This window comes from Sceloporus undulatus, chromosome 7 (assembly GCF_019175285.1).
Source record: "Sceloporus undulatus isolate JIND9_A2432 ecotype Alabama chromosome 7, SceUnd_v1.1, whole genome shotgun sequence".
NCBI lineage: Eukaryota > Metazoa > Chordata > Lepidosauria > Squamata > Phrynosomatidae > Sceloporus > Sceloporus undulatus.
In genome coordinates, this window is record NC_056528.1 from 13,432,757 (window position 1) to 13,460,309 (window position 27,553).

The following is a 27,553-nucleotide window of genomic DNA, read 5'->3' on the forward strand; positions in this document are numbered from 1 at the left end:
TCTGGGGCTTCTTGCCCGATTGGCTCTCTTAGGGTTGATGCTTGGTCTTCTGTCTTTGGCCAGCTAGGCCTGGTACATCAGCACCATCTACCGGTCCTATGCAGAGGCATTCAAAGTTACTCAAAGTTAAATAGCAAGAAACAGGGGAGGGAAAGAACTACAGTTGGCCCTCCATATTTGTGGCTTTGACTTTTGCAGATATGATTCCCAAGCTTTGCCCTGCCTTGAAAAACTAATGCCAGTTTTTGAGGTCCTGCTTCCTGGCTCCATCCAGGCAAAGCCTTCTCTGCGATGGTCCTTGCAACTGCATAACTCCTTACCGTGGGAAATGTGTATGGCCCTCACTTCGCCTTTAACCGAGCTCTTACGACATTTTGTCTGTAGTGCTTTGAGCATTGGACTATGACTCTGGAGACCAGGGTTCGAATCCTGGCTCAGCCGTGCAAACCCACTGGTTGATCTTGGGCAAATCACATTCTCTCAGCCCCAGAGGATGCCATTGGCAAACCCCCTCTGAATAAACTTGCCAAGAAAACCCCAGGATAGGTTTGCCTTTAGGGTCGTGTTGAACTAGGCACACAACAACAAATGCTTGTAATTAATTACTGATTTCTGAGAGTTGGTTTATGATATTTTAAAGGTGGGTGTGTAATATGATTTTAATCAATAGTTTTATACACTATTCTGTTTTGTGATTCCTCTTTTTAAACATTAGTGTGTAGAGAGAACTTGGAGCCCCTTTGAGACTAATTGGAAGAAATACATTGGCAGCATGAGCTTTCGTAGACTTTGTACTTCCTTGGATGCATTTTTAAGCATTGTTACATGAATAAATAAGCCAGTGGTCGATCCCTACAACCAATAATCTTGTCTTGGAAAAAGATGTCTTGGATATGCTCTGTGAGATCAGCTTACTTTAGGGGCTGTGCGTACTTTGCATTTGTTTCTAACAGGCTGGATTAAAAACCCAAAGTGTGGTGTTATTCCAGTCACTAGATGTCAGCACTAAGCCATGATATTCTCTGTTGAACACAAAATGGTCCTTGTGGAGCTGGCATTGCCAGAGAGGGAAGTGAGATCCTATGGTCCTAAATGCAGCCTTCTGAACAGAACCACTGGTTATGCTGTTTGGGGGATTCTGGGCATTGTTGTCCCAAAAGGTAACATTTCTAAGCTTTGCAGAATGACCCTAAAGCTGACATGAACTGAAAATGAGCAAGATCAGACATTTATTTATTTATATTTATAAACTAATGAAAACAGAAAGTGTGTTATAGCAGTCTGGATGTGGGACTTGGAATCAGGGAGACCAGGGTTTGAACCTCTACTCAACCATGGAAATGTATGGGGTAAACCTGGTCAAGGTGCACTATGAGTCTCCAAAACAAACCTTCTCTGAATAAAACTTGAGAAGAAAAACCATAGGATAGGATTGCCATAAATCAGATTATTGCCATTACAAACAAAATTAATTAAAATGGTCTCCCATCTAACCAGGGTTGACCCTGCTTAGCTTCCAAGATCAGTCAGGGTCTGGTGCTTTTAGGGTATTTAAGAGGGTGCCAACCTTCATTCCTTTGGGGATCTGGTGCTTTTAGGGCATGCAAGATGGTGCCAACCTTCGTATACCAAAACCAACCAGATTGGCTGTAAGATCTTACTCCAACCAGGAATGTATCTGGGGGGTGGATTGAGGACATTGGTCCCCCCACATAAGAATTTTGCCCCCAAGACTTTCTCCTTTCAGTCCTCAAATTTTCCAGGAAACCAATTTCAGTTGAGCCCAGAAATACAATGTAGGTGTCCACAGAAAAAGGTCAGGCAAAGCAGCCAAGGGAATGCAAATGGAAGAGTTGTAAGTGTAAATCATTTCCAAATGCCTCCCTCTTCTGCATTGTTAGGAATGGCATATTTTGGGGGGGAGAGGGAGGGAGGAGACTTCATATTTGGGGGGCAATGCCCTGACCCTTCCCTTATAGAAGTGCTCCCCAAACTTTGGTCTTCCAGATCTTTTTCACTGCTGCTGCCAGAATGCCTTCTTCTTGGGGAGCCTGGGAGCTGGAGGACCTAAGTTTGGGGACCACCGATAGGATTATAGGCTTATCCCATGGCTACACCCCTATTTCTGCTCCTCTATCTGTGTCCTCCTCTCCACATCTCCTGCAGCAGGGAATTCCCTTACTTTCTGTTAGTAATGGGGAACCACAAAGGAACTTGGGGGGGGGGGAATATGTGTCTATGGAACAAGGATCAGACTTTGCAAAATTCAACCCTTGGAACTGCAGGAAGCCCAAAGCCTGGCAACTCCATTGGAGTGGGTAGCTCTCCTCTTTCCCTGAAGGACCTCGATCTCCATCCCAACCCTCTATTCCCCTCCCCTTCTCCCCTCCCCTCCCCTTCCTCCCCCCCTCCCCAAATCCTCCCCAGAAATCCCATTGAGCTCCGCAGCTTCCCAAGCAAACATGCCTCCGACTTGGCTGGCTTCTTGGTGGCTCTTTCTCCTCTTGGGCTGGGTTTTGGGGGTCTCTTCTCTGTCCCAGGAGGAGGAAGAAGAGGGAGAGGGGGCCCTGGGGGCCCAGGAGGGTCCCCCCACCGTGGTCCTCGCCATCCTCGCCCGCAACGCCCAGCACTCCCTGCCCCACTATTTGGGAGCCTTGGAGCGCATGGATTACCCCAAAAGGCGCATCTCCATCTGGTAAGAAGAAGAAGGAAAAGAGGGGGTCCCAAAGAGCTCAGCCCTCTGCTTGGAGGGGAGGGCATTTGGGGGGGGGTGTGGAGGAGGTGGGATTTGGGGTCTCCTTTCCCTGGTTCCTGGAAAACCACTCTCTTTGGCTTGAGTTTCAGGTGTCACTTATGGGGACCCTAACCTGGGCTTTTCTTGGCATGTTTGCTCAGAGGATGTTGCAATTGCCCTATGGGCAAAAGTCTCGTCTCTCCTTTTGTCTTCTTGTGGCTTCACATACACACAGGCACACAAAGGAGATTCCCCCCCCCCCCCCAAATTCTGTTTTAAAGAACAGAGGCACTCCCTGTTTTGTTTTCTTTTTAGTGAGAGGTACTAAAACAAATGCCATTGCCATCCTCTGAGGGCTGAGAGGTCACCCAAATGGGTTTACTTAGGACTCAGGACTGGCCCCTTGATCTTCAGAGCCATCGTCCAACCTTCAAGCCACTGCCCCACACTAGGAGTTTCAGATACCCTCAGGGGAGAAGGAGAAGGTGTTTGGGGGGTGTATGGGTTGGTTTTAGGGTGTAGGATGAATGAAAGGAATGCAAGGTGGAGTTTAAAGGGAGCATAGAGTCCCCTAAAAGGGTTTGGCATGAAGTTCCCCCTTCCCCAAGAAAATGCTTTAGAAAGGCGTGTTAGTTTGCCATTGTGGGAGAAATGCTGCCTACAGAAAACAAACAAAACAAAAAAAACACCAGGAAAAACTTTTCTAAATTCTTTTTTTAAAGAGAGAGGCGTTCCCTGTTGTTGTTGTTTTAAAGTGGGGTGTACTAAAACAAATGACAGTACATTCATCCCTCCATATTTGCAGCTTTGATATTTGCGGATTTGATTATTCACAGATTTGATCCATATGTTCTCTCTAGGAATCTCTAGGTCTTCCAGTGCAACTCTATGGTCAATTTTAACTAAAAGTTGCAGTGATTCCTAGAGAGAATATACTAGGCATTTGTAGCTCCTCCAGTTCAGTTCTGTGGTCAGTGTCTGTTGGATGTTGACCACAGAGTTGCACTGGAGGACCTGGAGAGGTGTCCTCAAAAATGTGGTGTTTTGTTATTTGCAGTTTTTCCATATTCACAGGGGTCTTGTGCCCCTAACCCTAGCAAATATGGAGGGACAAGTGTACTTGCCCATAGGGAATCATTGGAGAATACTTGCCCATAGAGATACATAGAGAATACTTGTTCATTGGGGGAAAATGGGCAAGTATTCAGTGTTTGCCTATGGGCATGTATTCTCCAGTGTTTCCCTATGGGCAAGGATTCACAGGATTGTGAAAATAAAGAGCCATGTATGCAGCTTGAGCTCACTGTAGGAACCGCATGATATAAATGTAATAAAGAAATGAAAGAAATGGAGGGCATTTCCTGTTGTTTTCCTGCCTGCTCCTTCCCTTCCCTCCTGGCTGTTTGCATTACTAGCCTTGGAGCTTCATGTCTTCTTGCCTCACCTTTGCAGACGGAGGGATTCCCTTTCTCTTTGGTTCCAAAGCAGATCCATTGCAGGCATGTTTTACAGTCTTTTCTATGAGCTTGTAGGAAACCTTACTCCAGCAGTATAATTTTTATTTTTTGAAAGCACACATGAGCTGTTTTCCATCTGTTGCCTCTGCTAAACCCATAAAGTAGTCGAGTGGTGTCTCAATCCAGTTTGGCAGCAGGGAATGGGAGCAGGATCCTCGAGTGCAGGGAGTCTGGTGCATATTAATTTCTATTCTTTCTTTCTTTCTAAACGCAGGGTTCCCCTCCAACAATGTTTTAGGGTTTTCTGTTCCTGGCCTGCCCAGAATTGCTGAAGAGACTGGAAATAACATTTGGAACCGAAAGAATATCAATTCAGGTCTGGCAGTAGAGTCTCTACTTCGCCAAACCAGCACACTTCCAGAGGTGCCAGATGGCATCTTCCATCATCCACCAGCCTCACACTGGATGATAAGAGCTGTAGTTCAGCATCTCTGATTCTATGATGCTGCCTTACCAAAGAGTGTTGTAGTGGCCTGTAAAGGAGGTCAGCTATAGAATAAGGGGCTCTGGTGATAATCTCAGGCAGCAGGATAAATGTGGCACTGGTCTGGCTATCTCCTCAAAACAATGAAACTTAATAGAAACAATTGATGTCCTCCTGTAAAGGCAGTGATACTGGCCTTTATGGCCAAATGTTGCCTGGAAAAATCTCTGGAACATTTGCAACAATGCTACCAGTTCAACCAGTAATGTACAATTAAACAATAGATGTTCCGGTCCATGCATGCCGATTTATCACCTTCAGTGGTTTCTATTTACTATGGAAACTGCTGAACCTTTACAATAGGCCATATGTAGATACCCTGTTACTTGTCAGGGGTGCAAAATCTGTGAGCGTAAACTGTGCAATACCTTGATTTTTCTAAATAGTGAAAATCTGAGCATCTTGAAGCTTTTCAGCCTGCAGGAGCTTTCAGACACATTGAAAACTGTGCACAGGTGCAATCTTTGGAAAGGAGAACAAGTCTTGACAGGTATTGTGACAAGTTATGATGTCAGGTATGTGGGCCAGGAGGCCAGCTAGTTCTCTGTGGAGAACGGGGCTGGTGATGTACAAGATGCCAGCTGAATTCTAGAACCTCTGCCTTCCTCCAGATACTCTATAAACCCAAAGGTTGCCCACCAAGGCAGAGAGCCCTTGGTTCAAACAGTGAAATGTTTTTAGTTAACTTTCATACTCCTTTTAAAAATGTGTTCTGTTCTTTTTCTGTATGAACTTAGGTCAGGATGAAATAAGGCAGAACTTGGAACTCTTCCGGCTCTCTCCTCCTTCTGTAAAAGTGCTGGCATGCTCTTCTGCTCTTTCCCGGATCCTCCATTGTAATGGTTTCTTTCCTGATTTGCCTCTTTCTCAAATTCCTTCATTCTTAACTCTTAAGCCTGGTTTACCTGAATCTGGTCATGTGTATCTGAACACTGTTTTGGCCCTGGAAGCTGAGGTATTTGGAATGGAAAGTTCCAAAGTTTCCCCAGCTCTGCCTTATGGTTTTGCTTCTTTTAGACTGAAAGGCTATGCAGATGGACAACTCATAGCCCTTGAGATTTTGGCAGACTGCAGCTCCTGTCAGACTTAGTATATAGACAGTAGTGAGGAGTGTTTGGAAATGTGGTCCAAGAGTGTCTCTTCCTTACTTTAATAAAGTCTTTGCACAATGCTCATATTTGAAGGTATGATGATGACGATGACAGCAATGATAGGCTCTCCCCACATGCCATCCTTCCAGAGCATAACTATCCCTTTAAAAGTAGACATGCCAGCAAATGGAAATTCCAACACACAAGAGTACAAGCCACAAGCTATAAATATGACCAGAGATGATGTGCTGGCGTAGCCAAGCTCAGATCAGGAGCCATTTGGAAAATGAACATGTCATTTCAAGGAACTGGCTTGGGAGAAGAGAATGCTGATGGCTTGTAATAGTGCCATCTAAATTGCAGACTTCCTAGCCAGTGCAGAACATAACCAGATAAGATGAGAGGCTCCTTCAGGATTGTTGCCCTTCTGAGGCTGAAAATGGCTTTGAAATAAACTTGCAAATCTTAGAAATTCACACTGATTTTTATTTGGTCTCTGGCACAAACAGTACCTTTAATGGCATATTTGAGTCCCACCAAAAGAAGTATTTTGAGGAAAGTTCAGAATATTTCAAGAGGATCTAAAGTAGCAACCTTGGAAAAAATATTTTGCCTGGACTGTAGAGAGTTGTTACCAATAAGATATACCTCTTTGTAATACAATCCCAGAATCCCCCAGTCAGCAGAATCAATGGCCATGCTGTCTGGAGGACTCTGGGGATGATAATGCAAAAACTAATTTTCCAAGCTCCGGACTAGATAATGGTTGGGTTTGCATTTAATGATAATCCAGGTTGCATTTGGCTGAATTCTGGCTTGTTCTATCTCAGCCTGTCATCTCATGGTTTGTTAGACAGCTATGAACCACAACTAGAAACCATGGTTTGTTGCTGGATTACAAACTGTTGGATTACAAACAAACAAAACAAAACAAAAAACATTCTGGAGGGCACCAAGATGACCTCTTATTGACAATGCAATGCAGTGCTTACTTTTATTGTGTTTTTTGGCCTGATGTGAACTGCAGGCTGAAACTAAGGGGTTCAGATGCTCTCCAGATGTTTTGGACTCCAACTCACATCTTCCCTGAATTATTTTTTTGTAACTGATGAAGCAATGTGAAGAAGAACTGATCTTATTGTTGCAATGTGGATTGACAGGTGCAGAACTGACCACAATGTGGACAACACAACTGAAATCCTGCGTGAATGGCTTACTGCAATGGAAAGCCACTACCGGTACATTGAATGGAGAGCTGTGGAGGAGCCAAGGTAACTCTTTTGAGGACTTTTTGTGCCAGCTTTCTATAAATACTCAAGAAATACTATTAATTTCTGTGTTTCCTACCTTGCTGAGTTCAAAAGTAAGTATGTTTTCTTAAAGAAGAGTGCAGAAATGGAGGATGATTGTGATGGCTTTTGATTCCTGTAAACCATTCAAGTCAATGGCTGTCACCACTTTCTCAGTTTTATAGTTGTACTATGTGTTGGGTGTCCTTTTGTGTAAGACTGGAGAATATTTGGTCCTCTAGAGATGATTTTGGACTGCATTTCCCATAATTCCTTATGATTGGCCCTACAGGGTGGGGGCTTCTGGGAGCTGAAATCCAAAACATCTGGAGGGTCATCTTTTCCTCATTCCTGCTTTTGTCCATTCTTAATATCCTGCCATTCAGCTTCACTGAATGATTCCAATTGGGCCTATAACCCTGTGTTAGGGCAAAGAATTGGATTAGATTTTGAAACTGGGAGGATTCTCCATGCTACAAAATGGTCTAGTTCTGCTCCAGTTTGCTAGTTCAGGGGTAGCAACCTGAAACTGTAAAATGTGCAGTTGTGCTTGTCAAGATGGAATAGAAGGTGTCGCTTGGATATAACTTGCTGCTGAGTGGCGGTGGCTGTTTTTCGTGGTTTTTGGAACACCTGCATAAATTCGGTGCTGAACCCACATCCTCCTGCCCTTTGCGCTTACCTTCTTGCCTCTTCCTCCAGCTCTTACCCTGATGAAATAGGACCCAAGCACTGGACAGATGAACGCTTTGAACATGTCATGAGGCTCAAACAAGAAGCCCTGAGCTTTGCCCGGGATGAAAGGGCTGATTACATTTTGGTAAGGCAGCTGGATAATCGGGAGCCAACATGGATAGCAACAGAGCTTTATTCCTATGAATGGCATCATGGTGCAGAGAGGGGTGTGGGAATTTGCTAACTCTGGTGATGTCCCAAAACTCTTTCTTCATTTTGTCCCTTGTTGAATTCTCCCCCACAGAAGTCCCCCAACAATTATTTACTTCATTGCTTCCTCTGCCCCCAGACCATTTTCCTGAACCAGGGGACCTCCAGATGTGTTGGACTACAACTTACATCATTCTGAGCCTGCCATACTGGCTGGTAATGATGGGAGTTATAGTCTAGAGGGCCCCTAGTGCAGGAAAATTTCCGTGATGAACTCCTCTCAGAGTTTGTTTTAAAGTGACTCTGCCTTTCCCGCCTTGTATCGCCTAACCTCACCTGCCCATTCTACCTCCATTCTGAAATCGGTCAAAACCACAAATGAGAAGGTTTTTCTATTTACCAGTCCCAGTTATTTCTCTTGGGGAAATGTTGTGGAACCTGCTCGGATCCCTCAAAAGGATCTGCTTGCCAGTGAGACAACATGACTGCCTTGTGTTTTAATTCTGCCCTTAGTTCACTGACACTGACAGCATCCTGGCAAACAACCAGACTCTGAAGTTCCTCATTGCACAGAACAGGTCCGTTGTGGCACCCATGCTGGAATCCCAGACGTACTACTCAAATTTTTGGTGTGGGATTACTCCTCAGGTGAGCCAGTTGGGTGGGCATTACTTTCTTTATTCCCTGCCTTTTTTCCTGGGCTGAAACTCAAGGCAATTTACCACAGAGGTGTTTAAGTGTCCTCCTTAACTATGCTGCAGGATATATTGGGCTTCATTCCCACCTTTTTAGTTCAAGATAGCATTCATTTTTGGTTTAAAAAATACATTTGTAAAGATGGGTGAATAGTGTTAGGTCATGGGATTTTAAAAATGCATTTCTTCTGCAACCCAGGGCTACTACCGCAGGACGGCAGACTATTTTCCCACCAAGAACCGGCAGCGCGTTGGGTGCTTTCCTGTCCCCATGGTGTACGCTGCTTTCCTGATCGATCTACGTAAGGATGACACCGCCAGCCTCGCCTTTTACCCTCCCCATCCCAGATATACGTGGCCATTTGACGACATTATTGTCTTTGCATACTCCTGTCAAGCTGCAGGTGAGAACAGGAGGGAGAGGGAATGGGCAGATTAACCTCTGGGAGTATTTGCATATTGCAAATTGCAGAGGTGTGGAGAGTTTGGAAAAGTAAGGCAATGTTCAATAAAGTAACTTTTTGTCTCCTTTGCAGGAGCCCAGATATATTTGTGTAACCAGGAACACTTTGGCCACATCAATGTCCCTGTGAAGTCACATCAGACACTGGAGGATGAACGCATCAACTTTGTACATCTTATCCTGGAGGCTATGGGTTAGTGCATATATGCACAAATTGAAGAATTGCACATTTTTCTCACTCCTTTTCTACCAACACCATTTCTGTTTTGCTGTTTCTGTCTTTCTGCTATCACTTTCTCTCTCTTTCTTTGTGCCATTCCTTTTATCTATGTCACTCTTCCCCCTCTCTCTAGTCTTTTTTTGCTGTCCAGTTTTCTCCCCCATTTCTTTTCTCCCTTTCCTCACTTTTCCTTTCCACTTGGCAAGCTGCAAGAGAGGGAAAGACAGCTCTTACTTGGGGTCTGAACTGACTTCAAAGGAGTTTTTGCAAAATTAGCCCAAGGACTGGAGGTTGCCAACCCCCATTTTGCATAATTCATGTTCTCTGAGATGAAGAAATAGTTGTGTATAGAAAATAGACTACTTTGTAGTCTTTCATCTTAGGATATCTCCAACACACCACCCCAAGCACCCTAAGCACCTTGCTTCAGATCTCATAACTACTAAACAGAATGCTAGCCAGTTGCGTTTGCGTGTGTGTTTATGTTGCAAAGAACATAAAGGGAAAGGCTAGGCAAAGAGGTAGTGCATCTGTTAGAAAAATCCATGAAAATTATAATATGGCATTCTTAGTGCTGTTGCTGAACAGCATGTTGTTGATGTCTGGAAAACATAGCAATAGGTGGAAATAAAACCTGATCAGCTACGTTGCCTCCACTCCAAGCTCTGTGTCTCTCTTGCAGTGGATGGTCCCCCCATGTTGCCTTCCAGCCATGTCTACCTCCCTCCAAAGCACCCCACCAAAATTGGGTTTGATGAGGTAAGCAAAAGACTTGGAATAGGAATGCAGGGACTCTGAGCTCAGGGCTGGGCTGATGCCAGATCATTACAGGCTTTCTTCTCCCCATGTCTTTAGACGACTTCACTTTGGCTTTCAGTTTGTTTTTGAAGCAAGTCTGTAGTCGCCTTGAATCTCATCTTGGGATAAAAGTGGGATGTAAATTCAATACATAAATAATCTTCATGGCTGTGTGTGAAATTTGGGAAACCTTTTTAACAGTGCATGTCTGGACATCTCTTAAATGAACGCAAAGATTGCTGGTGGCCCAAGAATGCTGCTGTTCTTCAACAACATGAGGACTAGGGACTTGCTTATTTATTTTTATTTTAAAAATATTAAAAACCACAATTGTTCAATAGCTTTGGACATCTGTTCTGGAACCATACAACTTGGCTTCTAATTTGGCAGCCCTGATGATATGTTTTTAAAATGCAGATAGCTTCAGATACTCCAAGGGCTGCTTAGTGCCATCTGCATGGGGAGTTCCGTTGTCCTGTTCTGTTGTCTCACACAGCTGTAATCTTTCATTTACACCTTCTAGATTTTCCTCATCAATTTGGCACGGCGTCCAGACCGGCGGCAACGTATGCTCGATGCTCTCTTTGAATTGGAGATAGACCCCTTGGTGGTTAATGCTGTGGATGGAAGGTGAGAGAATGCCACTATTTCAGGAGATGCTTGGTGATTTGTTTATTTCTGCGGGGTTTTTCTTTGTGTGGCTGAGTTGGTCCTACCATTTGGCAAAGGGAGATGGTCACCTCAGGCAGCAGATGCTGGGAAGTTGCATCGGTATGGGAACAGCAAGCTGTTACCAACTTCTTCCATCTCTTTCTCTACCAGTGCCCTAAACAGCAGTGACATCAAGAAGCTGGGTGTGGACTTGTTACCAGGTTATTATGACCCCTTTTCAGGCAGGACACTCACCAAGGGGGAGGTTGGCTGCTTCCTCAGCCACCATCGTGTCTGGAAGGAGGTAAGGGCCATGCCGAATTGGAGAAGAGTCAGAAGGAGATGGATTTACTGAGCACATAGGAGAAGCTGGTTGAGAGAGGACTCAGTAACAGCATGAGATCTTGTTGGCCAAGTTATTATGACCCCTTTTCGGGCAGGACCCTCACCAAGGGGGAAAGAATCCAAGTGCTGGCTGGTGGGGGCTTGGATTCCTGATAAGACAAAGAATAGAGGCAAAGGACATGGTGGGGATGGTACTGTGGAGCAATGGGCAGAGACTGGAGTTTGAGCTTCGTGGCTCTCAACACTCTGCATTTGTGTACTTTGTGTCTTCTCATCAGATAGTTGAGCAGGGGCTGGAGAGATCAGTTGTGCTGGAAGACGATGTTCGATTTGAGGCTTATTTCAAGCAACGACTCTCGAGGCTGATGAATGACTTGGAGCAGGAACAGATGGACTGGGATCTGATGTACGTCGTGTCAGGTTGTGTGGGTTTACATTCTGTAATGCTGGAAATTGTGAAAATTTCAGTGACAAAGTCCAAAGCCTTACGTAAGTCAGACAACACATCTGGCATATTTTCCACCATGCCCGTGGTGGTCAAAGTTGGCCTCTTTTCTCTCACTCTCCTTGCCAACTCTGGATAACTTCTGCCAGTCAAGGTTTTTCAACCTGGTCACCTTGTAAAGCTGTGCTTCTCAAGCTGTCTGAGGCAGAGGACCAGCAATTCCACTGTCACACCCATGTATCATATTATTACTTATTATTGTGCCATAATATAGATATTCCATGCTTTCTTGGAGAATCATCACATACCGGCAGTCTAAGGCTTCTTGACTGGCATCATTCCACAGACTATGACTTTGAACAGCACTGGTGTAAACCTTTCTGAGCTAGATAGATCAATGCTGTGATTCATTTCAAACCACATCCTGTTTTCCTCTTGAACTGGGGAAGCTTATTTATGTATATATCCAGTTCCTCTGAGAAGGCTTTCTCCTGTGTTCTCACCAAATATGCCTGTGAGGGTGGTGGGACTTAGAGAAAGCTCTCCCTTGAGGATCTTTTTGGTAGGCTCATATGGGGAGATAAAAGTCCTTCGGACAGTCTAGATGGAAGCCAGACCTTTTGCATGCAAAGCATTTTCTCTGTCCCAGAGCTTTGCATGTTATTCCTGATAAAGGGGAAATAAGAGTAATTCATCTGGGCTTCCTGTGTCTTTTCAGCTACCTGGGTCGAAAACAAGTGAACTCAGAGGTTGAGGAGCTGGTGGAAGATGTGAGAAACCTTGTGGTTCCTGAATATTCCTATTGGACATTGGCTTACGTCATCTCACGGAAAGGGGCTCAGAAACTGATTGACGCACAGCCCCTCTCCAAAATCCTGCCAGTGGATGAGTTTCTGCCCATCATGTATGACAAACACCCCAAGTAAGGAGAATTCCTGAAAGTGGAAGAAAAACCTGAATATCTCTTGGGAGATGGTATGGTGTGGAGGGAAGAGGGGAGAGAGAAGATCAAATGGTTTTCCCTGTTTATAAGATTACAGTTAGCCAAATTGATTAGTTAATTGATGGACAGAAATCAGTGCAGAAATACATGACTGTCTTGATAATTCTCATGCTGCTGCTAAAGAAACCCCTGTGTTTTGCACAGGAGAGGATGTTTAGGTACAAATGGGAGCTGCAATGAAATCTTGCAGAGCCAAGGGTTCCGGTACAGCAGAAGGTGGACAATTGTGTGGAGTCGGTAAACCAGTTCGTCCTCTCCAGATTGCCCCATGCTCTGCATCTCCAACATGGACCCAAGTCCTCAATTTTCCTCTGCAATTCCTCCCAAAATAGAATGTTGCATCACCTCTGGCCACCATTTTGAAAGGGATTGCAGAGAGTGTGACTTCCACAAAGCGGAGAGAGTGTAACATGCACAAGGTCACCCAATGGGTTTCCATGACTGGATAGAGATTCGAATCCTGGTCTCCAGAGTCCTAAAAAAGCACTCAAACTCCCATGCCACACTGATTCTCCAGTTCCAGGAATTTCCAAAATTCCTTCAGGGCTACAGAACTAGTTAAGCAGAATCCCCTCCTTGTAAAGCAAAGCAAAACGTGCCCCCCAGCCCACTACTTGCCCCCCCTTCCTTCTCACCTCTTAAGGGAAAACATCTGGTTGCATGAGCTCATTCCCTTGCCTCCCTCCAGTGGAAGGAAGGCTGTGGAAAAGAATTATCAGCAGCTTCCCAGGAAAAGCAGCAGCGATGGAGGAAGGAGGGAGAAAAGGGAACAGCGGCTGTATGTAGACAACACTGGCAGGCTTGACTGCAGGACAATTTGTTCAGCGCCTCCCCAGAAACTTAACCTAAGCCAGATGTCTGTGGCTAATCTGCATGATTTTTAAGGCCAAATTAGGCATAGTGTGAAAAGTGTTGTCATTTGTTCTGTTTCCTCTGTTTTGTATGCTAGGGTGGATTGGGTCTGGAGAAATGGGGATGGAATGGGCACCAGTGAGTGTGACAAGGAAATCCAGTCCACTCAGAACATTTTACCCTCTCTTCCCTGAATTATGAAGCTGTTATTACACCCAGCAAGCTGAGAACTAGGTTCTCCAAGCTGGCAATGCAGAAAGGCAAGAAGAAACAGGCTAGGCTTGCCAACAAGTGAAACAGCGGGAGAGCTCAGGAGGGCAACCTTTTCCTTGGCTCGCTGTACAGCTTCACACAGACCACTTTGACTGCTGCTCTGGGCCATGTGGGAATGTCATTTAGAGGCAGCAGGCTGAGCCCAGTTATTTGGCACTGTTTCCACACTTTCCATTTGAGCCAGGCTCTCGCTCCAAACCAGAAAATCACCTGGCCCTTCTTGGCACTGGGCTTGCTCTATCCAGAATCATAGATTTGGAAGGGACCATAAAGGCCATCTAATCCAGCCCTTTGCCATTCAGGAATACAATACTAAAGCACTACTGACAAATGATCATCCAAACTCTGTTTAATCTTTCTCTCTCTCCCTAAAAAAATAGCTGAAAACTACCCACTTCCAGAACAAGATATACTAGTCTACACCATTGGCATAATGGGGGTAAAGTCTTTTCTTAGAAGACACCATTTCCCCCTTGAAGTATGTGCTTAGGAATGGATATTTGAGTGCTTATCCCGATACCAATCATATATACCTCATATATGGGGAACTAGTATGACAGATAGTAGGGTTTAGGGTTTAGTCCAGCTCCTTTTCTTCCTTGAAATGTTAATTTTCTATGTTTGGAGAATTTATTTTGCATAGAGGAACACATAAAGGTGCAGTCCCTCCACTCCCAGACTAAAGTGATACTTTCTAAGACCACGAAAAGTTTTGACGTAATTCCTTTCATGATGCAAATTAGTTGTTCAGATGAGATGGGATTTGTAAGGGATTCTTTTTCTGCGATGACTTTCTTCATGCTTCTCTCTCTACTTCTCCAGTGAGGATTACAAAAAACATTTCAGCAGTCGGGACCTACAAGCTTACTCTGTGCATCCCCTCTTGGCCTACCCAACCCACTACACTGGGGACGTACAGTGGATGAGTGACACAGAGACCTCCACTATCTGGGATGACGACTCACGCAAGACTGACTGGAGCGGCTCACAGAAGACATTGAAAGATGCCCGCGGTGGCACTGGAAACACGGCCGGCCACTCCTTCCGCTCGCCTTCCAGGGATGAGCTATAACATCTGCCCAGTAAGTACAGCCTGAGAAACAGCTGTGCAGCAGATGGGGAAAACAGCCAGAGTTGTCCGTGGCAGGAAACGTTTGGCAGAAGCTTCAGCTTGCTGGATGGATCCCTCACAATACATTTACTTGGTTTATATTTGCCCATCCTGTTTCTCAGTGTCGCTTCAAATGTTTGCAAGGAAAGCATGCAAAAGTAGTATGGGTTTGGTGGGCTGCACTGTTCCCACACCCATCTTTGGCTGCAAACTCACCTATTTTGTTTCTCTTGAAGTCAACTCTGGAAATAAAATGGTACTTTTTGCACAGAACAAAACCCTCATGGGGAAAAGGACCATTACAATTGTACGCTGAACTTTGCAGCTAGACATTGTGATCAGGCTTGCTGATAGGTTTCTGGGACAGATAAAGTAGCACCCTTTGAGAAGAACATTGCATATTATAGGACTGGTGGTTTTCTGAAGGCCTGTATTACACACAGCGCTGTTCGTTTGAAGTTCTCTGTGAGCTCAACGTGGCATGGCCTTAAATGTCAAGTTTCCCTCTTTCATTTAAAACAAAAATCCCTGAGTCACCATTTTCGTTTAGTGGCCACTTTTTCTGAGTCCTTCAGTGTTTATTGCTACAGGCCAGAACCTTCCATTCTGTCATGGCCCTTCCATTCCATCCAAAATTAAGCAAGAAAGTAGATTTGTCTTCATGGCTGAAGCCTAGGGGAAACCTTAGCAACTGGAACAAACATTGCCAGAATATCATGTATGGCTGCTTTCTTCACAAGAGTCTTATCTTCTTGCACTTGCATTTTTCTGTGCAAATAACATACATTTTTTCCTTTCCAGGATCCCTACCTGAGCCCTGTAAGACCAAAGAAGATAAAATATCAGGACTTGATTCTCCCATCCTCCACCTTCTCTCAGGACACGCTGCGTTTGCTTGAAAGGTTTGAATAAGGGAGGGCACTGTGTCAGAGACCAGTTTGTGCCCATCCTCCCTGGTTAGTGACGGCACTTAATATGGAACTTCTTCTAATAGCAACAGGGCTTCTTTCCTATGAATGACAAGATGGCTTTGAAATGGCCATGACTTGGACCCCCCTTTCTTCTGCCTTCTTCTTAATATGGAAACAGAGATGACTTTTTCCTCTGCAACTCACCTGGATGATGCTTCCTTTGTACAAATGCTTGCTGTTAGAATAGTCTAACAGTTCTGACTTTTAAATTATTGGGATAAATTATTTGTAGAAGGTTGGGATTTTCCTGTTCATCTCACGTTTCCTTAGGTGCTAAGAAGTGATGGTGGTTTCCATGTAAGCCGACTCAAGAGACTACAGGACCACTTCTTTTTCTTAAAGACTCTGATTCCAGACAGTGATGTAACAGAAATATTTCTATGTTCTTTCTGTCTCAGGTTTTTCTCTGTTAGCCTGGACTCAAGAAACCTTTGTATTTTTTTACAACTGAAACAAGCAAATTAAATTGTGGATTAAATGTGAGTTTTTATTGAAATTTGCACAAGTGGTTTGAGCATAAGGTGACCAGGGTTTGAATCCCCACTCAGCCATGGAAACCCACTGAGTGACCTTAGGCAAGTATATTCTGGCAAGAGATGAAATCCCTTCTCTCCGCTTCCTTCGTAGCTGGCCATCTTAGTGAGCCATATCTCTTTACAGTTCAGGTGTGAATGAACAAGCTCCCTGCATGTAGATAAGTAACTTATTGGGAAGCAGGCTGAGGCAGACGTTTCCTTGAGGCTTTATTTTTCTATGTACAGGGATTTTTGTTTTGTTTTGTTTTCCAAAGAGAAGGGTTGTTCATTTACAAAATGACTCAGGCCAGTCACATAATAGTTAGACTAGGCTTCATTTTCTGAACTTAATATTAAAGGCAGAACCTTTCTAAGTAAAAAGAAATAAGGAAAAACCAAAGAGTGCCAAGCAATGCACCTTGGAAAGTTGCCTGGCCCTTTAAAGTTCTATTCCAGACAGAAGCCACCTCCTGGCTCTGTTGCTATGTACATCTCCTTCATCTTAGCAACCGTAGCTCTCCATCCTTACTCTTAAAGAGCCCCGTTGCAGTCTCTTTTAAAAAGGTTCCTATCACTTCTTGGCCTTATACTCTTGGCTTGGGCAAGCCAAAACCAAAACTGAAGCAGGTGCAATGGCACCCAAAAAGAAAGCCGGGCGCAAGAAGGAGGAGGCCGCCAAGGAGCCAGAGATTGATGATGATATTGTGCCTGAACACAGCCGGGAGTTTTACTTGATTCAGATCCGGGATTTGGAGGGACGAGTAGCCAGGTGGGTAAATGGACCTTTGCATATGTTATGCGTTCATCATCTATTTCTCTGTGTGTGTGCGCAAGAGAGTGGGTAAGTGTGCAAATGTCTGTGTCCTCTGGAGGGGAACTGACAGAGGATGTGATTGGAAAAGTTACTTTTGGGTCTTTGATTCCCCATCTAGCATAGCTTCAGTGAGGCCCAACAGATGATCCTAGTTACGGTATAACTTAATGCACATAATATTGGTGATGACAGAAACATCAAGAAATTCAGGAAATTACTGGACCTCCAACATGGCCTCCAACATTTTGTGGATGAAAAGTGGGGCAGGTGTGGCCATGCAGCATTACAGTGTGGGCCAAGATGGAAAATTATTGAGGAACAACAAACAGGTTAGGAGAGACTATCACAGTTTGCTTTTGCCTAGGTCTACAGGGAAGAGGAGAGATTTTGCCCTCTTTTGCACGCAAACTACGTTTGCACTTTAAAGTCAGTTTGCAGCAATTTAAGAAAGACAGGGACAAAGGAGGAAAGAGGAAGGAACAGAGCTAGAAACTGGGATGTTGTAAAAGCAGTTGGAAAAGTGGGATAATGGAGGATTAATGAGGACTGTCCCTGTGAAATCAGAATAGTTGGAGGCTATGCAACAACCCTTGGAGGAGCCGATGAGGCCGAGAGAGAGTGACTGACCCTAGGTCACCCAAGGAGGTCAAGGCTCAGTGTGAATTTTAACATGGATCTCCGGAGTCTGGGTCATGAAACTTTAACCAGTGCACCACGTTGGCTTTGATTTAACTGGTTTATCTCACTGGTTTAGGTACCAAAAGAAGTGGGACGAGTTGCAAGTGAGTGAGGAGCTCTTCCATACAGAATACGAAAAGATGGTCAGGGACAACAAGGAGATTGTGGCCTTTCTGAAGAAGACGCTCAACCAGCGAGTGGACGAGATCGCAGACCTTACCATTCAGCTCCAGAATCTGCAACTGGCCAAGGACACCGAGAAGGATGCCTTCGAGGCCCAGTTAGCCCAGCTCAGGCATGAGTTTCAGGAGACCAAGGATGTCCTGACTTCGGAGAATATGACGCTCAGTAAGATATGTGTGCTGGGATTGGAAAAATCAGGAGGAGAAGGTTTAGGGCAGGAGTGGGCAACAGTTGGAGGTTAGTAGGCTTCTCTGGCCATTTTCCCCACATTTGGTTTAAAGCAAGGATGAAGAGTCTCTTTCAAGCTCTTTCTCTTTCAGTTCCTGCTGCTGCTAGGAAATAGCAAGTGTATGCCAGAGGAAGTGAATGGCAAGCCACCTTTCAGTACTCCTTGTTTAAGAAAACCCTAGCAAATCCATTGGGGTGTCATAAATTAGCAGGCGATAGGAGGGCACCTTCCTTATGTTTTAATAGTTCTGGATTTGACTATTAATCTCCACCCCAGTTTAATCTTGGGCAATAGACTAGGGAGTGTATCTTTGTGGAATTCAAGGTATTTTGCTTAAGGGCCATCTCTCTGTCTCTCGGCCAGGTACCAGGTTAGCTGGTCTGGAGGAATTTCGGCTCCAGAAAGATGAGGTCATGGCCAAATTTGCTGAACTCGAAGGTCAACTGACAAAACAGAAAGAGGAGCACAAGGCTACTGTTTATAACATGGAGAAGAAAGCGGTGATTGATAAAGAGAGGTGTGTACTGCAGAATGGGTTGACTGAGAGGGTGGTTACTTTTTTTACTAGCTGTTTATTGAAAACAAAGGACATAGGTCAAGAGTGGGGAGATGGAGAACCCAGGTGTGTAACTAGTTACAACAAACTACTACTTGCAAGTAATTAATTGTAACTTCCTTGGCACATGCTAAAAGGGTTCCCATCATACGTACTTTGGATGCTTTTCCGATGCTGGAACAGAACAGATGCTGGGCAGTTACTCCTTGCTAATTCCTACGTGAAACTCGGAAATGCTATCTTATCACAGAGACAGGGAACCTGTGTCCTTTTGGATGTTGTCAGATTGCATTTCCTATGATCCTGTTGGAGTCTGACAGGCCTTGCACTTTGTCAACATCTCAAAGGGGGGCCGTGTTTCCCTCACCAAAGACACTCTGATGGAGCTGACATTTCCTCCCTCCTCTTCCTACCAAGGCTAAAGAAAGACATGCTGCACCGTGTAAATGCCGTGGCGGCCGAGTTCCGAAAAGTCTCCAACAACCAGATGGCGGAGACCACCAAGCGCACCATCCGGGAGAATGTGGCCATCAGCATCCAGCTGACCAAGATCACAGAGCAGAGCCTCCAGCTCATCCAGGAGAATGACCGGCTCAAGGAGGTCAACGCAGAAACCCTCAAGCAACTGCAGCTGCTGGAGCAGAATGAGAAGCTGATGGCCAAGAACAGCCTCAGTAACCAGAAGGTCAGGGTTTTCTCCTACAAAAGGGAGGGAATGGCTGGGCTTTACTTTACATCATGCTCCTAAGTCCTCCTCCTTCCTTCATCCCATGGGGCTGCTGGTGCTAGTTGCCCTATTTCAAATGGACAGAGAAAATAAATGAATGAAATTACCATAAATAGGATCACAATTACTGAGATGATGATGACGACAGTGAGCTTAAAGCAATTTAAAAGCACATAGTTGTTATTTTTAACGTGCAGCATCTGCCTATTAAAATCCCCCTTTCCTCAGTCCACAGCAACTAGCCAGTTGTTAAATACCTGCTTGAATAAATAGTTATTTGCCTGATGGCTTTCATGCCTACGGTACACAGATGATATGCATGCTCACCAAGAAGTGCAAAGAACTGCAGACCCAGGTGGAGGAATACATGAACATGAAGAAGGTCATGGCCCAAACACAGGAGAGAAATGAAATGCTGGAGAAACAGAATTCGGTGCTCCGGTGAGTGTTCCTGCAGTGAGCATTTTTGTTTGTAATATGAATGGCAAGAGGATCCTGTATTTAGGTTTACTGCTAGGCTTCACTAGAGAGCCTTGGAAAACTTTTTTGTACTACAACTCCCAGAATCCCTCATGCTGATACTTTTTTGGAGGGAGTTGGTGACTGTCGCTCCCCATATCTAGTGACAGTCCATACATTAATTGCACAGCTATCTCACTCACTATTCAGCTTTAATATTAATTGATCCAAACCCTCTAATATGTTACAAGAGGGTTGATGTTCTCAGTGAGCTCTCCCCACAATTCCAATACTATTTCTTTTGGCTAGACTGTTCCACAAAATGGAAAGAGTGGGAAATCAAATTTCCTAGTAATATGGTTGGGAGCTACCTTTATAGTTTTGCTAGGTATTCTGAAGTGGCTTGGTCATGAATGGGCAGTTAAGAGCCATGAGCATTACAAGAGCCCTGCTTCCAAGGCGGAGTAAACGTTCTAGAATGGCTTTCTTGATAATGGAGCAGTGCATCCACTGTCAGTTTTGGACTCGTCTTGGGACCAGGGGGAGTAGCTATGGGGGCTGTTATAAAAAATTACTGTACCATGACCTAAATGCCACTGGCTATACGTTAACCAATTTTAATCATATTCTTCTTTCAGAGAGGAGCTGAACACCCTGAAAGCCAACGTAGCGCAAAAAACGTCCGAGCATCAGGACCAAAAGAAGGCTCTCCAAGATGAACAGAACCGGAGAATGTTCACTGAGAGGGTGTTGAGACACATTGCCCAGGGCCTTAAGGAAGTGCTGGCGGTAAGACCTAGAGTATCGACCATGTTGTTGTTGCTCTCAGGAGTTATAGGACTCAGGGGGAAGATGTCCTGAGTGTTGTGCTTAGGCAGCAAAAAAGACAGCAATTTTGGGGAGAGGGGGCAAGCAAAGTTTGATTTCCCTGTACGAAAATGATGATACAGAGGTTAAGACACCAAAACAGTAGGATTTCCAGTAGAGGCATTATAATTCTGGGTTCCTCCAGATGTCGAACAATTCCATAATTATTGCGGTCAATGCACAACTGTACCTAGATGGATTTGTGTTATGCCTCTCCAATTGAGCACCTCCACCCCTTCCATGCTCTTCTTCCTCTCCAATCCTCTAGCAACAGCCATCGGATGAGGACGACGCTGACAGGTTTGACGTGATATTCCACGTGCGGCGTAACGATGCACTCCTAAACATCCTGAAGCTTTTGAACCAAAGCATTGCGCGAATCGAGTCCATTGAGGTGCTCAGGCCTGCTGGTTTAGAGAGCAAGGTGGTCAGACTGGCGGCTGCAATAGAGGACAGGTAAGGAAATGGAGGAAAGTGGCACTGGAGGGCAGAGGAGAATCACCTCCGGGCTGATATTTGTTATTGTTATAGTTGTTAGTTTATTGGCTTCTTTCCTGACTTTCTCCCTCAGGTGAAAATCTGGACATGTGTAGCCAAACGACATCTGAGTGTGGTCAAGATGGCAAAAAGTTATCAGTGAGGAAAGCTAGGAGAGGCTGCAGCAGTTTGCTTTTGCCTGAGCTGGCTAGGAAGGGCACCATTCTGCTCTCTCCTTTGCTCTCCTCTTCTCCCTGTTGAGTTAATTGAGCACATTGAGTTTAATGCTGCTTTTATACTTTGAACTCAGTTTGCAGCCCTGGATGTAACCTGAGGACAAAGGTGGAAAAGGTGGGAGAGAGAAACTGGGACATTTTAAAAAGCAGCTGAAAAAACAGGAGGACAAAAGATTGATTGGGACTGTCGCTTTCAAACTGGGAGAGTTGGAGGCTATGGATTTAATCAATAAACCAGATTCAGATTAGAAGATACACTCCCTAACGCTGGCATATATTGTGTGTAAATGTGTTTGTGTCTATATGTGCTCCCTGGTTTTTTTAAAATACTCTCATTCTGAACACCTGGATTGTACAGTATTTAGCAGAGAAGCTTCCACTCATGAACCATTTGAATGAGAAGATGGACATGTAGTTGGGATTTCTTTTAAAAGTCTTTGTCACTTGTAATTTTAGCATCCAGATTAACTGCTTGACTTTTCTGTGTGTGTTTTGGGGAGGGAGAGCTGGACCAATTGGTCAATGGACTTACTTTGGCTTTACAGTCCTATGCTGTGGTTCTTTTCTCTCTCAGCAGCCACCCCGAATGGCACCTCAAGGCTTCCCACCTTATGTCGCATTACAATGTCATCAAAGTCCCAAAGCCTTATCCCGTCCACAGCATGCCTTCCATGAGCTCTGCTTCTCGGAATCAGATCGATACCCTCCGCCCCTATGCTAGTGCTACAGAGGTAAGATTGGTGACATGATGGAGAATCAAAATTGACTGGTATGAGGGAGGAGATTGGAAAGGCTGGCAGCGAGCAGAGGCAGGACATGGAAAGGTTTACTTATTCTGCATGGCCCTGTGGGCATGGCTTGCTGGGGGATTCTGGGAGGGTAGGCATATCTTATATATATCTTATGCTGTCTGCCCTGTTCCTCTGCAGCCTTTACTGACGGCATGGAGAGCTCAGATGTCAGAGGAAGAGGTCGCTCTGCCAAAGGAAGCTGTGAGTGTGGAGCCCAGCCTGTCAGAGACAGGGACCCAGCAGGCTGCAGAGGAACTGCATGATGAGTAGAGAAAGCAGAACAAATCTCCTTTATTTTGGGGGGTCTTTTGCTGCTCTCCCTCCCTCTGGGGGACAATGGGAGATTGCATGGGCTTGTGGGGACTTTTTAAAAAATGTACGTAGAAAGGCTTGTGCAAAACTGTTTGATAAAAGTTACAGAACCAAGGATCTGTCCGAGTCAGAAACAAAAAAGTGAGTGAGGTATGGCATAGCTCTTGGATCAGTGAGTGAGTTCCTAAGAGATGGTGGCAACAGGTAGTCTGAATAAGGAATTACAATACGTACTTTAATGATTTCATTTTTCCACCCCAAAGAGTTTAATGCTGTTAAAGCTTACAGTTTCAAAAACACTGTTGTTTTTTTACTTTCCACTTTCTCAGAGGTAACTAAAATAGTTATTTTAGGGGTATTTTTTTTAAAAAAAATCCAAATGTTGCTTGCATGTTGGTACAAAACACAATCTCCTCCCATCTACCCCATTGTTACCGCAATACTGAAAACAGAGCGTGACGGCGCAGCATGAGCCAGCACTTGAAACCTGCTGGGTCTTTCCCAAGCCCACCTGCCCAAGATTGAACCTGCAGCCTTCTGCAGGTAAAGCAGTGTTGTGGTCCTCCTTCAAACCTAGACTTGTAACATCCATCCTTACCAGGACCAGTGTGACTTCTACAAGGGCAGAGAGTCAGCAAGATTCAAATGTGGCTGACAGCAACTCTCAGACCCAGTTCTCATGGGGCTTTTGGGAAAGCCCTAGACCAGCCTTTTTACATAAAAAGGAATGGGCAAAACCATCTGTGAGTTTTTCTTGCCTAAGAAAAAAGCTATGAAATTCATGGGGTCACCATAAGTTGAAAGGGGACTTGAAAGCACACACACCATCTGTGGACAAGCATTCTCTGCAACATTATTTGTTGAATAGCAAATTATCCAGTAGTGAGTCACTGATACCTGGGAACTCTTGGTCTCTCCATTTCTCTGAGTCTGTTTTCCCCTCCTTCCACCTGTCCAGGAGTTTTACTTTCTCAGTTCAAAATCCTGTACCAGTCTAAGTCCCTTTCTGCCCAACCATATATCCCTAGCGAGCCACAGCTCAGACAAGCTGCGGTCCGATCCAGCTACTTCACCCCTTAAAAAACAGCAAGCAAACATGTCAAATGACTACTTTCTTCTGTCCATCAGGCTCATAAATGCCCAAAGAGTTAATGATGGTTATGCGCCTCTGTCTTTGAGGGGTGCCTTGGCTGTTTCCTTTTTCTCAGAGGTATCTGGGTCCTTCTGGTTACTGTAATTCTGCTGGATGTGTCTTAGAAGCATCTCAGTTGCCTTCTCGAAGACGTGAGGTAAAAGTTTTTGCTCTGAGATGGTGAATCTGCTGAGAACGTAATGGTCTACAGAGATTTCCCCCACTGGCCGGCCGATGCCAACTCTGAGTCGGACCATGCTCTGAAAAAGTGGGGAGAAGAGAGAGAGAGAGAGAAGGAAAGAAAGAAAGGAGTTGAAATACAATTAATTCTGTTTAGTATCACAATTCCCAATTACTGGTGTTGGTTCTTCCATTTATCAAGGTTTTTCTCATGCTTCTGATCAAGGGTAGGGAACTGTGGAGACCCAGTATGATGCGGTGGTTTGTGTATAGGACTATGACTCTGGAGACCAGGGTTCGAATCCCCATTTGAACAAGGAAACCTATTGACTGATCCTGGGCAAGTCATGCTCTCTCAGCCTCTCATTCCATCTTTCAAAATCCATTTAGTCTAATAAAAGGCTAGTTGGTTCCATGTGGGATTTTTCTACTTCCCTCTCCTCCTTTGCTTGACTATTTGCTTATGGAAAGATTGACATAGCTTGGATCGCACCCCTGTTCTGCTGCAGTTCTATGTAAGAGAATAGGGCTTATTTCTGTCTTTCCAAACTGATGGGCGAGGATCCAGGGTGGAAGGCATAGCTCCCTCCCTTCTGCCCTAGAGATGGAAAGGAATGGCATTCCAGCTATACATAAGCTTGGAGGCGCACAGATTCAGCAATGTTTTGGAAGTTGGCGTGTTTTGGGCTTGCCGCCAACCCATCTGCTTCCACTTTAAGTAACCGCCTCCTTGGACAAGGACGAAACGAGAAACAAGGCAAGGGGTGCAAAGATTCGTGACCAGTGTTAAGCTGAGCTCTGAACAGACATGGCTGCTAATACGCCACAATCCCATCTTTGGACAGCGGCCAAGGTTTTGTGTTACGGCCGCAAACAGAGACCAACCCTCCTTTGGCAGAAAAGGCTGGAGAGCCAAAGCGGAGACTTACATCAGAACGCAGAGAGCTGATGCAGGAACGGACTCCATTATGGCCCCTGAAAGAGAAAGAAACAAGACACTGGGATCTCTTGGCAGTCTTCCTGAAAAGAAATCCAACTCTTAAGAGAAGCCAAGGAACACTTAGTCTACTATGCCATGGTTTTAATATCCTGGACTGTTTCTGAGCTGTTAACCCTCGTTTCCCCAGTTTGGACCAAAAAATGGGAAAACTCTCACTAAAGACATCTTAATCCAATGGCTTGTTCCAAGAAGGGCAGAGCAAGCAGGCTGCACATCTGGGCAAAAATCCAGCTCATACTTCAGTTTGCTAAGCGGAGATATCATTGTGTTAGTTGCCTTATGTCTGGGGAATATGCAACCCTCACCCTCATCCCCCCAGAGACAACAAAGGAAGGTGCGGAAATCCAAAAGGGATGGAGTGATGGTAAGAGGAGAAGGGATCAGTTCAGACTCATCCTTCTCTAGCAGTCCACTGGGCAGGGAAGAAGACAGCCGAGAGAGAGAGGAGGAAGAAGAGAGGAGAGAGCAAAAGAAAAAGAGGAGATACAGAAAGACACAGCAGAGAGACAGAAGAAATGAATGTGGCAGGGAGAAAGAAAAGGAGGTGAGAAGCACAGGTAGAAGAAAAGCAGTGAAAGTAATATAGAAAGATAAAAAGACAAAAGTGATGGGAAAGAAAGAGAGTGGCAGAAGGGAAGAAAAAAGTGGCAATGGAAGAAAGAAAGGATGCCCTTGCTTTTGTCTGGTTTGCTTCAGTTCTCTGTCTGCCATAGTGCCTTCCTGGTCTCATGTTCCTCAGTAACCGATATGGACAACAATTGCCTCTGAGACAAGATAATCTATAGCCACCCTGACTAGTAGCCATCAATGACATTATCCCTTCATTTATCTGTTGTAACTCCCTTTTAAACCTTTGCCAAGTTGGTGGTCCTCAATGCATCTTGTGGCAGTGTCATTCTGTGCCATGTGAAGGAGCACCTGCTTCCATCTCCCTCCAACACCCCAGAAACCAGGTACGAATTCTGAAGAAATCCCACAGTTAAAAAGTAGGTACCTTGCGCTGCCTCCCATCTTCATTGCCACCTTCCCCAGGGGCTTGTCTAGGTCGTCGTGAACCAGGTAAATGTTCTCAACCCCCAGCTTGTATGTTTCCACTTGAAAATAAGAAGATCCAGGAGGTTAGAAGGGATACCTAGCATTCTGCCGCAATACAAGGAGGCTGGATGCAGTTCACAAGCATCAAAGAAGAGGAGACACAGGAGATGTGTCTCCTAGGGACGACCGCACATTCTCCTTTACAAGGGCAAAAAATGATCGGTCACTGGGATCTTTTAAAAATGTGCAGCTGAACCCAAAAAGGTGTAGCTGGAAGGAAAAAGTGTGGCGGGAAAGTAGGCAGACCTAGTTGTTGGAAAAATGGAGGTGGGGGAAATTCAACACATGTTACGCATCAAGGTTAGGGTGCTGGAATGGAAATTTATCACCGCATGAACACATAGAAACCCTGGCTGAAATCTTTAAAGCATTCAGTGATCCTATTTGGAAAAGAAAAAAAGTTTTGAGAGGTTTGGCCGCACATGTTTGGCAAGTCAGCAAGAAAAATCAGTGGATAACTCTGTTACTGAGCTAAGGCAGATTCCTGAAGGAATCATGGCTGTATAGTAGACTGTGGGTTCCTATGGAGAAACTGTTAATAGTGTGTGAGGAAGGAGCAAAAACTGGCTTTGCATGTGTGTCAGGACTTGGAAAAATTCCTTCCTGGCTTAAAGCCTGTGAATGACAACATGATCCAAACCATTTTTATTTAGAAGTAAGCTTCACTGTTCCCCAGGCTAGTATGTTTGAGATGACAGACCTTCTGCCCCTTGGTTTTAATTGGGATTAGTTGGAAGAGAGTAAGTACTTAGCTAAAGGGAACGCATAATACCCTCCAAGTGCCCCAATGTGTAAGGGACAGTCGCTCTGTCCTCCCACTTCCCAGATGTCAGAATAATGTCTTGCAAGTCCTCAAAGCGGACGGTCAGCAGGATATAAAAGGGGCTCTTCTGCCCTCTGTCGGGCAGAACAAGAATGATGAGAGTAAACTAATGGCTTCCAAACTTTGGTCCTCCAGGTGTTTTGGACTTCAGTTCTCAGAAGCCTGAGCCAGCTTGGCCAATGGTCAGCAATTCTGGGAGCTGAAGTCCGAACGCATCTGGAAGAATAAAGTTTGCGAACCACTGGTGTAAACCATAGAGGTGTGTTACTATTAGGATCGTTACTATTTATTCCGGTTTTATTTCTAGCCTCTCCTTTTCTTCCTCACTTTGCCATCTTGACCACATCCTGATGTTGCTTGGCCACCTGTATCCTAGTTTTCATGTCGGAGGGTGTGCAACCGCTACACCAGGAGAAAGGGAAGGATAGGTAAGCGTAACTCGGAAGATGATGAGGAAGCAAATCTCTCTTACTGGCCCCAGCAACGGAGAGTCCGTTGACGTTCATGAACCTCCGGGGCTTCATCAGCACGAGCTCCATGTCTCCCAGTCTGGCTATGGCTATATCCGCATGGCACTGGCGGTCCATTTCCCACTGGTTGCCCACGTTGAGCTTGTCGGCCAGATGGCTCAGCACCGCCATTCCCACGCTGT

General features: G+C 45.0%; 3 protein-coding genes across 5 annotated transcripts in view; 2 read left to right on the plus strand and 1 right to left on the minus strand.

Moving 5' to 3' along the window:
• Window positions 1-1,147: 1,147 nt before the first annotated feature.
• On the plus strand, window positions 1,148-16,305 carry CERCAM (cerebral endothelial cell adhesion molecule). Of its 2 annotated transcripts, none has more exons than XM_042478836.1 (13): window positions 1,148-1,160; window positions 6,987-7,097; window positions 7,818-7,935; window positions 8,514-8,648; window positions 8,895-9,099; window positions 9,232-9,351; window positions 10,061-10,137; window positions 10,700-10,806; window positions 10,999-11,131; window positions 11,451-11,578; window positions 12,336-12,539; window positions 14,568-14,827; window positions 15,658-16,305. In XM_042478836.1, exons 2-12 carry the CDS (start codon window positions 7,048-7,050, stop codon window positions 14,815-14,817), a joined length of 1,527 nt encoding a protein of 508 aa, XP_042334770.1. In that variant the 5' UTR covers window positions 1,148-1,160; window positions 6,987-7,047; the 3' UTR covers window positions 14,818-14,827; window positions 15,658-16,305. The 2 variants fall into 2 exon arrangements, with proteins under 2 accessions (XP_042334770.1, XP_042334769.1); XM_042478835.1 differs by lacking the exon at window positions 1,148-1,160 and adding an exon at window positions 2,450-2,695.
• Window positions 16,306-16,432: 127 nt separating this feature from the next.
• CFAP157 (cilia and flagella associated protein 157) lies at window positions 16,433-22,806 on the plus strand. 2 transcript variants are annotated; one of them, XM_042478837.1, is made up of 9 exons: window positions 16,433-17,111; window positions 17,911-18,182; window positions 18,610-18,763; window positions 19,220-19,487; window positions 19,840-19,970; window positions 20,627-20,777; window positions 21,124-21,311; window positions 22,143-22,299; window positions 22,498-22,806. In XM_042478837.1, the coding sequence occupies exons 1-9, from the start codon at window positions 16,975-16,977 to the stop codon at window positions 22,627-22,629; spliced, it is 1,590 nt and encodes a 529-aa protein (XP_042334771.1). In that variant the 5' UTR covers window positions 16,433-16,974; the 3' UTR covers window positions 22,630-22,806. The 2 variants fall into 2 exon arrangements, with proteins under 2 accessions (XP_042334771.1, XP_042334772.1); XM_042478838.1 differs by having other exon boundaries at window positions 22,146-22,299.
• A 79-nt stretch (window positions 22,807-22,885) lies between these two features.
• The window catches only part of PTRH1 (peptidyl-tRNA hydrolase 1 homolog), a 5,730-nt gene continuing 1,062 nt past the window's right edge, over window positions 22,886-27,553 (minus strand). The window contains 4 exon segments of the mRNA XM_042478845.1: window positions 22,886-24,063; window positions 24,913-24,958; window positions 25,978-26,077; window positions 27,374-27,553. The exon segment at window positions 27,374-27,553 is cut by the window's right edge and continues 1 nt beyond it. Coding sequence (XP_042334779.1) covers window positions 23,830-24,063; window positions 24,913-24,958; window positions 25,978-26,077; window positions 27,374-27,553 — 560 coding nt within the window. The 3' untranslated portion in view covers window positions 22,886-23,829.